Genomic DNA, 13,270 nt, shown 5'->3' with positions numbered 1-13,270 from the left:
TCACAAATAACTAAACCAGCTTTACTCCAAATAGCCATCAGGAGACAAAATTGCTGAGGAAGACATACAGAAAACAAAGTGCTTTTCCTGGTCGGGAATGCCAAGCAGGAAAATGCTATTCAGATGAGTATCAATATAAGAAAATTAGACTTGGTCATTAGAGATTACAGGCATTAGAACTCATTTCATTACACACATTCTATCAGCAATGTCAACCATTTTGGTTTCCAAAAGCTCTACTAATGAGAATAAGGACAAATGTTAAATTATCTTTACACTAATGGTATTTCCAAGGGCTTAGGTTTTTATTTCCATCTCACAGAAGGGAAAACCTGAGCGCTTTCTCATTCTGGTCCTCAGGCAACGGGAACCAGAACGACTCATGGACTTAATAGTTCTCCCTGCATCAGACAATGCAGTGTCCGTACCACCGTCCTCCTTCATGATTTAACTTTTGTTGTTAGAATAGCTTAAATCAATTTAGCTAGTTTACTCACCAATGCATTTCCCCTTGTAAACCATGAGCTGATCAGGACTACCCAGGGAGAAATACAGGACTTCACAAGACCCGGGAGAATCTTCACTACTACATACAGAATACTGACGTTCTCGCCTTAAAAACAAATTTGGACATGATTTTATTTTTTTTTTAAACTAACGATTAATGCAGGAAATTCTTGCCCCTCCATTTTCTCCTGTTTACCAGCCCATTCACCATCTCCACTAGGAATGGAGTTGAAGCGCTAATGGGATCATTAGCACTCTACTTTGTGGAGGTCTTCTCCATATGAACTCTACAAACCCCCTAATTCTATATTGGTGCTGTCCAAAAGGGGAACCCTAGCCACATGAGGCTATTCAGATTTAATTAAAATGAAATGAAAAGTTCAGGGATGCCTGGGTGGCTCAGAGCATCTCGCCAGCCTTTGGCTCAGACCATGCATGATTCCAGGGTCCTAGGTTCAAGTCCCACATTGGGCTCCTTGCTTGGTGGGGAGCCTGCTTCTCCTTCTGCCTGTTATTCCCCCTGCTTGTGTGCTCTTGCTCTTTCTCTCTCTCTCTGGCAAATACTACTTAAAAAAAAAAAAAAATAGAAAAGAAAAGAAATTAAAAGTTCCGTTCTTCAATAGCAGTAGCCAAAATTTTAGTACTCAACAGCCACAAGTGACTAGAGAGCACCCTATTGGACAGCACTGATAAGGACCATTTCCACAGTCCTATGGCAGTGATTTAGTTCAGTCCCACAGCGATTCCACATCTCTGAGTTCCCGTGCACCTGCACATGTAAAGAAAGCTGCCATTCCCCTTTATGACTTCTCCATAATACTCAAAGCCCACCCTGTCCTCCCCTCTTCCCCATTTTATGCTTTTTTTTCTTTGTGAGAAGCAGTAGCTGGGAAGCTAGATGATAATGCAAAAATACTCAGGAGATTATGAATATAAGAGAATAAATTGGCAGAGGATGCAGGGAAGAGGCAAAAGAGAGAGCTCCTGATGGTCAGGAATGGACACCTCTACAAAATGTTTTGATGAGGCACAGGGAGAGATCTCTAGAAAACAGACTCCTCACTCTAAGCCTGATCTTGCCTTCTACTTTCCCTGAGAACATGGAGCAGTGGGCACTGAAGCCCACACTTTTTTTGTTTTGTTTTATTTTATTTATATATTTGAGAGAGAGAGAGTGAAAGAGAGAGCATGAGACGGGGGAAGGTCAGAGGGAGAAGCAGACTCCCTGCTGAGCAGGGGCCCTGATTCAGGACTCTGGGATCATGACCTGAGCTGAAGGCAGTCGCTTAACCAACGGAGCTACCCAGGTGCCCAAGTCCACACTTTCTATTGTTTCCCCTTTAACGTTTCTTGGCATCTGCACCATTCTTTCTTTTTCCTAGACTCTGAAGGAGGACCGTGATCCTGTCCTCATTTCCATTCCCTACAGCCTCCTTGAGATCTTCTTGGTCCATCAGCTATGCCCTGCCTCCTGTATGTTCAGTCTGACCCTCCATCTAGGCTCCAGGCCCTCAGACTACAGCTCTCTCCCACTCCCTTTCCTCAATCTTGTGCTCAAACCCCCTTTTATTTTCCATTTTCAAACTTCTTTACTTGCTGTCTCTACTTCTGTGCCTTCTCCTGATTCCTCATTCTGCTGCAATGTCAATAAAATCACCACCACCCTCCCACCCACTCTCAATCTGGTTCCCCCCTTGGCTTCTTTTATTTCGGTTGGTGGCTCAGACATCCATTCTGTCCGCGGTCAGAAACAAGTGCACCTCCCTGAGCAACCAGATCTCCATATAGTTGATCCCCAAGCACCACCCTCTCCTCTCCAATTCCCTTGCCCTCTTTGGGTCATCACCGACTTTCTCCTGGACACAAGCAATACTCCATTATTCACTACTCTCTCCACCTCCAGCCCTATGAGTCTTCCCCTACCCCAAACCCCTCCCACGCTCTTGACAAGACCTATTATGATTTGAGTGTCTCGTATCATACATGTGTCTACGTATTTGAAACACCAGGGAGGGGTACCTGGGTGGCTCAGTTGGTAGACGTCTGCCTTCGGCTCAGGTCATGATCCCAGGATCCTAGGATCAAGCCCCACATCAGGCTCCCTGCTCAGCAGGAAGCCTGCTTCTCCCTCTCCCAATCCCCCTGTATTCCCTCTCTTGCTGTCTCTCTATCAAATAAATAAATGAAATCTTTAAAAAAAAAAAAAGAAAAAAAGAAACACTAGGGAATGACTAATGTACTGTAGTTCTATTTAAACTTCTGCTTCTAAAGTTCTTTGTGAAACCAAGGAGACACTAAAATTTTTGAAGAAAAACATAAAAGCAAAGGTTTAAAAGGATATGGAGGCTTAATAACATAAATTATCCAGAAGCACCTCCATAGCCACTCTGCTCTCTCCAAACATGGTGCTAACAGACATTTCTTAACAATGTTTTAGAAAATCAATCACCATAGGATGACTGTTAAGTACAAACACAATGAGAGTTTCAAGAGTTCTGGTATGAAAAGATATATTACCATCAAGAGTGAAATAAAAATCAAGAGAATTTTAAAAGTGAAAGTATCAAGAAAAAGAACAAAGTGGTACCAACAAGAATAAAATGTAATCATTACATTACAATAGTAGTAATAATTCTGATTAATAATAGTAGTAATCATTTTGAAGGATAAAAAGTAAATCTCACGGAAGTTTGAGGAGAAGGAATGAAGAGACAAAATCCAATGTTACTGATGTTTCCTATTTCCACATAAGAAATGTAGATATACTGGATGCTCATATCATCTATTTTGGACTCACCCAGAATGGAGTTTAGAACAAGCTTTAGGAACCTAATTCATTCATGAGTAAAACAGCTTCTGAGCTCCATCAGAAATAGCCATCCCGGGGGCACCTTGGTGGCTCAGTTGGTTAAGCCATTGCCTTCAGCTCAGGACATGATCCTAGGGTCCTGGAATCAAGTCCCGTAAGCAGGGAGCCTGCTTCTCCCTCTCCCTCTGCCTGTCCCCCTGCTTGTGCTCTCTGTCAAATAAATAAATAAAATCTTTAAAAAATGATAAAAAAAAAAAAAAAAGATTCCCTCACTCTCCTCCTTCTATCCCCGCCCCACTCCCTCTCTCTCTCTCTCTCTTTTTTATAAGATTTATTTGACAGAGAGAGACACAACAAGAGAGGCAACATAAGCAGGGAGAGTGGGAGAAGGAGAGGCAGGCTTCCCACTGAGCAGGGAGCCCGATGTGGGGCTCTGACACTGAACTGTATACTTGAACATGTTTAGTTTTATGTTATTCGATTTTTTTTTTAAACTCAATCTTTCAAGGGGGGAAAAAGACAACTTAAAGCACACAAAAAATGAAGTTCTTCCACAAAAGTGCTGACTAATCCTTGGGGCGCTAGCTTGGCTCAGTCAGCGGAGTGTGCGACTCTCCATCTCAGGGTTGTGAGCTCAAGCCCCACACTGGGTGTAGAGATTGCTTAAAAATAAAATCTTAAAAAAAAAAAAAAAAGGCCAGGCCCTTGAGTATCAAGCCTTTACGTCTGTTTTCTTAAAACATTTTATTTATTTATTTGACAGAGAGAGAGAGAGCAAAGACAGGGAACATAAGCAGGGGGAGTGGGAGAGGCAGAAGCAGGCTTCCCACTGAGCAGGGAGCCCAATGTGGGGCCAGATCCCAGGACCCTGGGATCATGACCTGAGCTGAAGGCAGACGCTTAACAACTGAGCCACCTAGGTGCCCCTGAAGCCTTTAAGTTTTTTGTTTTGGGGGGCTTTTGTTTTTTTAGCCTTTAAGTTCTTTCTACTAGAATAGTGAGTGGTTTTCTGTTCTGTCCTTTGTTTTAATCAACAGAAACCTTTTGTTACTGTTTTTTTTTTTGTTTGTTTGTTTGTTTTATATAACCCATAGAAAAGGAAAAGCAGAGTTGCCCTGGTTAAAGAGGCTGGAGACTCTCAAAGTGCCAAAAACACAGTATCTGCCCTCCTTCCAATCTTGCCTTCCTTCATCAGATGTTTAGTGAGCACCTACTGTGTGCCTGCCAGGGTCTGTTCCAGGAAAACACAGATGAGGCCCTTGCTCTTGTGAACTTAGGCTCTTATGAAAGGAGAAAGACACAAAAAAAGCTATCAAATGGAGATGTTCAGCTAGTGCTAAGTGCCATGGAGAAAAACAGGACCACAGAACAAGTGCCTAACCAGGGAAGTGGGGTCTCTTGAGGTCACATTTGTGGGGAGAACTGAAGGATAAAAGGGAGCCAGTCCCATGAAGTACAGTGGGCCAGTGTCCCAGGCAGTGACAAAGAGGGGCCCTGAGATGGGAAGGATTCCAGTGTGCTCAAAGGATGAGAGATGAACATGACTGCAATGCAGAGGGAGAGGACTAGGACACAGCAGGATGGAGCAAGATGTGAAAACCACTCCTCCACCACTGCTTCTGTGTTATCCACTCTCTGCTTATAGCCAGGAAGAACTTCCCACACTATGACTCTGATGAGATCTTATTCCTACGTAAAAACCCCCAAAGCTTCTCATTACACCTGAACTCCTGACCTGGCCAACAAAGCCCTCTGGGACCTGTCCCAGCTTGCCCCATGCACCCTACTTTTATCCACACTGTTCTGCTATTTGATGAGCTCTGTGCACAAGTCCATGCCAGCCTCCAGTCTTCTACAGTGGCTGCCCTCCAACTCTGGCTGCCTCCTCCTCATCATCCAGCTCTGGTACCCCCCAACCTAAAACCATTTTCCTGTAGTCACTCATGTACTCTTTCCTCCCAACTCCCAATCTAAAGTAGCTATGCAGCTTTTCTTCAACATGGACTACTCTATTTCTCTGCAGAGCACTAGTCACTATCTGACATTTTCTTTGTCGCTTCTGGACAGTCTCCTCCAACCGGAATAGAAGCTCCATGAAGCCTGAGTCCTTCTTGATCTTGTTTACTGAATGTCCAGGATTCGCAACAGTGTCTGGCATTTAGTAGGTGCTCATTATCTATTCAATGAATGGACAAACATGGTTCTAGATGTTATTGCCTTTAGTCATAGCCAATTCAAGTACTGCCCTACTGACAGTATTGATGACAAGGTCTTCTCTACCATCTCTACTAAATGTATCCACTAACTGAAAGAATAAAATGGAACGCTTTGCTTATTTCCTTTGGCTTTTCAACCACAAGAGACCAATGAATAGCAAGAAGAAGGAGAATCAAGAGTACATCATGAAGTACTTTTGTTCATCTAGGGCTTTCTATTTTGTAACCAAAAAAAGCAACTCAACTGAACTTGAAAGAAAGGATTCCTCCTTCCCTACTCAGTAGCCAACACAGTGACTGAGTTCTATGCAGGTATGTGCAACAATTTTGGCAAATCATAGATGAAAACAATCTCTCAAAAAAACTTTAAAAAAATTAAAAAAAAATATCTTCTCATGTTCCTTCTTGGATGCTCATGGAATATGCTTCTATCTAAGACATACAAATGTTTCCAAAGCATTATGTAAAAAGTTATTTTACCTATGTCAAGGAGAGAGATTTTCCCATCCTTTCTTAAATAAACGTGCTAATGATCTTTGATTTCAAAAGCAAGTCCAATCTCAGACCCAGTAACTGCCACAAAAATGGAAATGTTTCAACCTTAAAAGACTGCTTTTTGTATAGCCAGAAAGACTTCTCCGTAGTACTGATTTATTCCCATTCCTAACACAATAGGAATTGGTCAAATACTTCCTAGTGAATCACTCTGACAACTTCCAACTATGTTGCCTACTGGAAGCCCAGTTGCAAGCAAAAATACTCTAAATTGGTATAAGGAGTTACAATCTTAAAATGGAATGGACTCCAGAAACAGTACTCAAGAAAACATTTAGTTTACCTTAACAGCAGGTGGTTAAACAATACCAAAATTACTTCTAAGGTGATTTTTTAAAAGTAGATAATTAGGAAAGAAATTATAAAGTAGGTAATTAGGGAAAGAACTGAAATAGTTTTTTCTTATAAATAGACTATAAGTTTATTCAAGTCTTTCGTTGGTACCTAAATGTTTCTTTTCACTGAAGAAACATGTTAGTTTTAAGTGCTGCGTAGAGTCTCGTGAGAGATAAACACATAAAGAAGCTGATTTATAGTAACTACATGGTTTTAATCCCCCACCACTTATAAATGGGTTCTGCACTAAAATTCCCTCCTGCCCACAGGGGTTACAATAAACAAAGAAGCTTCATTCTTCAGTAGAAAAGGATGTAGAGGAAGATGTAGTATCTTTCATGGGATCTCTGGTAAAAGGAAAGAAACCCAGTATACACCTGTGACAAGGGGGAAGCCCAGTGTCCTCAGCAGTCAGAGAGGGGCGCCATGGCAGCAAACTGGGGTTCCCATTCTCATGTAGAGGATCTTCTATACCTGTGCCCATTTTGGAATATCTGTGGTGGGACCTACTGAGTTACAGACTGAAAACACATACAGTGTGAAAATTTCACTGGATGATGATTCCAACGGAAGAAAATTTTAAAACTCACTTACTGAGCAGTTAGATCATTAGAAGTCAGATGGAGCTGCACTGGGGGCAAGACTGGAGCGTTATAGGCCATTATAAAGAGGAATGAGCTATAAAACTAGTTTAATTAAAGATATGTATAATGAGTTGGAGGCATCACAGTTCTGGACTTAAAGTTATAGTACAAAACTGTAGTAATCAAGATAGTACAGTACTGGCACAAGAACAGACAATAAATCAGAGGAACAGAAGAGAAAATCCAGAAATAAACCCACAATTATATGGTCAATCTTTGACAAAGCAGGAAAGAACACCTAAAGGGAAAAGGACAGTCTCTTCAACAAATGGTGTTGGGAAAACTGGACAGCTACATGCGAAAGAATGAAACTGGATCACTTTCTCACACCATCCACAAAAATAATTTCAAAATGGATTAAAGCCCTAAATGTGATTCCTGAAATTCTAAAAATCACAGGAGGGCTCACAGCCAGTAGTCCTCTGACACCATCCACAGCAACATTTTTCTAGATATGTCTCTGGAGGCAAGGGAAACAAAAGCAAAAACAAACTACTGGGAGGTGCCTGGGGGTGACTCAGTTGGTTAAGTGTCTGCCTTTGGCTCAGGTCATGATCCCAGGGTCTTTGGGACTACATCAAAAATAAAAACCTCATGCACAGCAAAGGGAACAATCAACAGAACTAAATAAAAGGCAACTTACTAAATGGGAGAAGAGATTGACAAATGACATACCTAATAAAGAGTTAGTGTCCAAAATATATAAAGAACTTCTACAACTCAATACCCCCCAAAAGAATAATCCACTTAAAAAATGGTCACAAGACAAGACACGAATGAACAGCATTTCTCCAAAGACATCCAGAGGGCCAACAGACACATGAGAAGATGCTCAACATCACTCCCCCCCCCCCAGGGAAATGCAAATCAAAACCACAGTGAGATATCACCTCACACCTGTCAGAATGGCTGAAATCAACAACACAGGAAACAAGTGTTGCCAAGGATGTGGAGTAGGGAACCCTCATGCACTGGGAAGACCCAACTGGTGTAACCACACTGGAAAACAGTATGGAGGTTCCCTAAAAAGTTAAAAATAGAACAACCTTATAATCTAGCAATCATACTACTGGGTATTTACCCCAAAAATACAAGAACACTAATTCAAAGGAATACATGTACCCCTATGTTTACTGCAGCATTATTTACAACAGCCAACATAAGGGAGCAGCCCAGTGTCCACCAGTTGACAAACGGATAAAGAAAATGTGGTATGTATACAAAATGAAAAACTATTCAGCCATTAAAAAAAGAATGAAATCCTGCCATTTGTAACAAATGGATGAAGCTAGAGAATACAATGCTTAGCGAAATTAGTCAGAGAAAGATAGAAACCATTTCACTCATATGTGCAATTTATGAAACAAGACAAGCAAAAGGAAAAAAGTAAGAGAACAAATCAAGAAGAGGAATCTTAAGGGTGCCCAGGTGGCTCAGTCAGTTCAGCGTCTGCCTTTGGTTCAGGTCATGATGCTAGAGTCCTGGGATCAAGCCCTGTGTCGGGATCCCCACTCAGCAAGGATCCTGTTTCTCCCCCTCCCACTGCTGCTCCCCCTACTTGTGCTCTCTCTCTCTCAAATAAATAAAATCTTGAAAGGAGGGAAGGAAGGAAGGAAGGAAGGAAAAAGAAAAAGAAGGAAAGGAATCTTAGCTACGTAGAACAAACTGATGGTAATTAGAGGAGAGTGGGTGGGGGCATGGATAAAATAGGTGATGGGGATTAAGGAGGGCACTGGTGTTGAGCACCAGGTGATGTATGGAACTGCTGAACCACTATATTGCACACCTGAAATGAATATAACACTGTATGTTAACTAACTAGAATTAAAATAAAAACTTAAAAATTTTTTTAAGAAGGATACTTGGAATGAGTTAGAACAAATGAAAATTTTATTTTATATTGCCAATACATTAAGACGTAGAGGCTTTGAAAAAGTTACTAAATCTATTCCCTGAAAATTCCATCACATGTCATTGCAAGCCGTTTTATCTGTACCATAGCCTTCATCCTTCTAAAGAAATCAGAAATCCCAGGGACGTACCTTGACCTTCCGGAAGAGTTGGTCCGATGTTTGCCATTTCCCACAAAGTCCGGAGAGCCTCCATGTAGAATGGCAGACGGTCTGTGTCCTCCTGGGTCTTTCCTAGAGTTCTGATCTTGGTTTGATAAATTAGCAATTTCCAAACGCTCCTAGAAGAAAGAAAAGTAAAACCTACTTAAAATACAAGTCATAAGTCAAAGAAAATCATGGTACCTAAACATTAATTCAGTAGGGAGTGTGACTCTTCTTAAGCTGAATGCTTTCAGGTGTAATAAACTTGAACTTTTAAAAATTTAACGTCCAGACATGTACTGCTTCAAGAACTGAAGACCAGGTCACAGTATGAAGAGAATGTGAATTTTATAAATGAAAAATGCTTAGAATCTTACAAGATGCGTGACAAGTCAGGGAAAAGTGCAAGAGGGGGTGAACAGAGGGAGGAGGCATTGAAAGAGGGAGCATATAGCTGGGTGGGTGGGATCAGAGTAAGACAGGGCTGGTGGAAGCAGTCCTAGATCACCTTACATTTGTGTATGGCTCTGTACTTTCACTGAGGACAGGACATTTATCTATGGGAATAACTACAAGAGAGGGAAGGGAGGCATCAACAGTTGGCATAACCATTTTAAGGGATGAGGAAAATGAGTCACATTTAGTGTCACCTGTCAAAGTCACAGAGCTGGCAGTCAAAACACCAAAGCTTTAAGCCAGATACTGCTTACTCAGACATCAGTGCCTCCCACCACCCCTCAGAGTTGCCCTTAAGTTAAATGGCATAATTCTAACTGGTGTTTTGACCAAGCCGGACTCAGGAAAAATACAGAAAAAGGACTTTATCTTTTTCCATCACTGCTTTTTAAACCTCCCCTGTTGGATCCTTCTTTTCCATGATTGAATGAAATCGCCAGCATATCCATAGGATTTCCATTCACTCTTCAGCTGAACAAATAGTTATATTTTCCAAGTATGCTCTAAGAATTCCGATCTGGGTTAATTATCAAAGCTTCCATCTCTGTTCTCCCCGATTCATTTGATAAACAACTGTCATTCTCTCAGCCTGTGTCATCTACAGATAACATACAACTCTAAATTTTACTTCCATTTGGGGAATCTGAAATACACAATGAATGGTATTTGGGGGATTTTTTTTAGTGCTTCATTTCCAGCTTTACTATTGGTAATAACACAGGAGAGGAAAACATCATCGATGGAAAAAACATTTTATGTTTTGCAAAATGTAGACTATTTTAGTGTGGTACAATTCACAGAGTACCTGCTTAGCCATTTCTTTTCTTTTTCTCTCTTCTTTGATCTCTTCTTTCCTTCTCTGAATCTCATGAAGGATCTCACGTTGCTGAAATAAATCACAGTGCATCAAATGCCAATCTCTGAAACCCAGACAACATATAAATCCTACAATCACAAAAAACCTTTAGCACTTCTGTTTAAGTTTTGTTTTTGTTTTTGTTTTGAGACAGAGTAATAGAGAGAGAGAGAGAGAGCATGTGCAGGAGGAGAGGCATAGGGAGAGGGAGAAGAAGACCGAGCCAGGAGCCTGACGTGGGTCTCCACCCCAGGACATGACATCAGCCGAAGGCAGACACTCAACCATCTGAGCCACCCAGGCACCCCTAAGATTGTATTTACCCATTTATGAGAGAGAGAGAGCGAGCTCAAGACAAACGCACTCGATGACAAACACGGAGCCTGACACAGACCTCATCTCTGAGATCATGACCTGAGCCAAGAGCAAGAGTTGGACACCCAACCCACTGAGCACCCCCAAAACCTTCTGCATCTCTAGGATTCAAGCCCTCCCTTCCAAAAGGGCCTGATTATACAGAATCTTACAACAAACTGTAGTTACGCAGTTTCATCAGCTCTTATGCACTACTTGCTCCTGGTTAGTGAGGTCTCTGGACTGTGTGGGGGAGGGACTCAGCACTTCTCATGCTTCCACCTGGAGAGACTTCCCCTACAGCAGCCTCCCATCCTGACCTTGCCCCTCCTCCTCCATGTCTCCCTGTCTGTGGAGAACAAGCGCTGGGGTCTGCTCCCCCCACCACAGAGGGTGAGGTCCCCTTGTTGCAGGTGGGCTGAGCTGTCATCAGTGCCAGGACCTGGGGTGGCAGTGGCTTAGGCACCATCCCCACATGCCACAGACCCTCAGCTCGATGCTCTAGTTTTCTCAGTATTAAAAGTGGTACTTTGGAAACAAAACAAAACAAAACAAACAAACAAAAAAGTGGTACTTTGGGGATGTGTGTGTGGCTGTCACTAGGCGTCTGCCTTAGGCTCAGGTCATAATCCCAGGGTCCTAGGATCGAGCCCTGCATCCGGCTCCCTGATTGGCAGGAAGCCTGCTTCTCCCTCTCCCACGCCCCCTGCTTGTGTTCTCTCTCTTCCTGTCTCTTTCTGTCAAATAAATAAATAAAATCTTTAAAAAATAAATAAAATAAAAGTGGTATTTTGATTTGCATCCGTTTGCCTCACGTATCTATTCCTCAAGTGAGACTGAATTTAGGTTGGGAAAAATAGTTGGGGGGGATTTTGTTTTTTTTGTTTTGTTTTGTTTTTTTATGAGTCCCCTAAAATTCTAGTTTGTAGATATCAAAACCATTAAGAGACTCACCGAAAACTGTATCAGCAATAATACAAAATAAAAAAAATACCCCCAAATTATAAGTAAACAATATACCAAAACAAGAGAGCTGGCTAAATACTCACTAGCTAATAAAAACATGTCTTCCTGAAAACAATGAAAATAAGGAACTTTAAACTCTAAATGATATATCTAGGCTACAGGATTAACTAGAAGATCAGAAGTAACACATGAATGGCGCCCACAACGAGACATGTGTTACCATGAACAAAATGAAGTGGGGGGTGGTGAGGAAGAACCAAGAGCAAGAACCTAAGAAAGGCAGAATAACAAAACCTTGGAAGTAACTAAGAAACAGTAACATCTACAGGAAGAAAACTAGAAAGCCTCACCAAGAGCTAAGAATAAGCAGACCAACAATCCTGGATAGAGTCCAAGTATTGCCAAGGTGTCAATTCTTCCTAAGTGAATGTGTAAGTCTAGGGCAGAGTTTGGTTTGAATTTGAGAGAGCGATCCGGCAGCTCATCTGTAAGAATAAATGGTGAGAATGGCTGAGGGGAAAAAGAAAAGTATAATGGAAGGTGAAGGGAAGGGGACTTGACTTTCCACATCTTCTTTTAAAAATATTTTATTTATTTATTTGACAGAGAGAGATCACAAGCAGACAGAGAGGCAGGCAGAGAGAGAGGAGAAAGCAGGCTCCCTGCTGAGCAGAGAGCCCGACACGGGGCTCGATCCCACGACCCCAGTATCATGACCTGAGCCGAAGGCAGAGGTTTCAACCCACTGAGCCACCCAGGGTCCCCGACTTTCCACATCTTAAAACAGCAAAAAAGATACATTGATTCAGAATGTGGTAGGGACTCAAGAAAAAAAGATGAACTAAACAAAATGGGTAATTCACAAATGAATATATAGTTAAAATACACCTTTCAGGAAGTATTACAAATTAAGTAAGGATAAAGGATTATTTATTGTACTAGGAAATGTCTGGGGGGGGGCCACTTCAGATGCTCATTTTAATAAACCACCCCCCAAAAAGTTCTAGGTAAGTTGATTAAAAGAATGAACAGAGAATAAGTTAAAAATCAAGAGGGACAGAGCACCTGGGTGACAGACTCACTAAGCCTCTGCCTTCGGCCCAGGTCATGATCCCAGGGTCCTGGGATTGAGCCCTGCATAGGACTCCTTACTCAGGTGGGAGCCTGCTTCTCCGTCTCCCTCTCCCCCTCCTTGTGTTCCCTCTCTCGCTGTGTCTCTCTCTGTTAAACAAATACAATCTTTTAAAAAAATTTTTAAAATCAAGAAGGAAACTTAGGAAAGAAAAAAGAAAAAACCTTGGATATGTATTTTTATCTTTCATTAAAGGATTTTAAAAATATAATATAGGAGTGCACATCCTCGTGCAAAGAGATTGAAGAAAAAATACAAAAAGAGATTGAGGGTTGCCTGGGTGGCTCAGTGGGTTAAGCCGCTGCCTTCGGCTCGGGTCATGATCTCAGGGTCCTGGGATCGAGTCCCACATCGGGCTCTCTGCTCAGCGGGGAGCCTGCTTCCT

At 41.9% G+C, this 13,270-nt stretch overlaps 1 protein-coding gene across 5 annotated transcripts in view; it reads right to left on the bottom strand.

Moving 5' to 3' along the window:
• EIF2AK4 (eukaryotic translation initiation factor 2 alpha kinase 4) overlaps positions 1–13,270 on the bottom strand; it is a 108,685-nt gene that overhangs the window by 68,771 nt on the left and 26,644 nt on the right. For all 5 annotated transcript variants that reach the window (XM_059372494.1, XM_059372491.1, XM_059372493.1 and 2 more), the window contains 3 exons: positions 10,383–10,463; positions 9,110–9,258; positions 498–613 (listed from right to left, as the gene is read on the bottom strand). In XM_059372494.1, the coding sequence (XP_059228477.1) occupies positions 498–613; positions 9,110–9,258; positions 10,383–10,463 (346 nt within the window). The remainder of the gene's footprint in view (positions 1–497; positions 614–9,109; positions 9,259–10,382; positions 10,464–13,270) is intronic.

This window comes from Mustela nigripes, chromosome 13 (genome assembly GCF_022355385.1).
Source record: "Mustela nigripes isolate SB6536 chromosome 13, MUSNIG.SB6536, whole genome shotgun sequence".
NCBI lineage: Eukaryota > Metazoa > Chordata > Mammalia > Carnivora > Mustelidae > Mustela > Mustela nigripes.
Note: the sequence above shows the minus strand (reverse complement) of the source record. Positions and strands in the feature narration are given on the sequence as shown.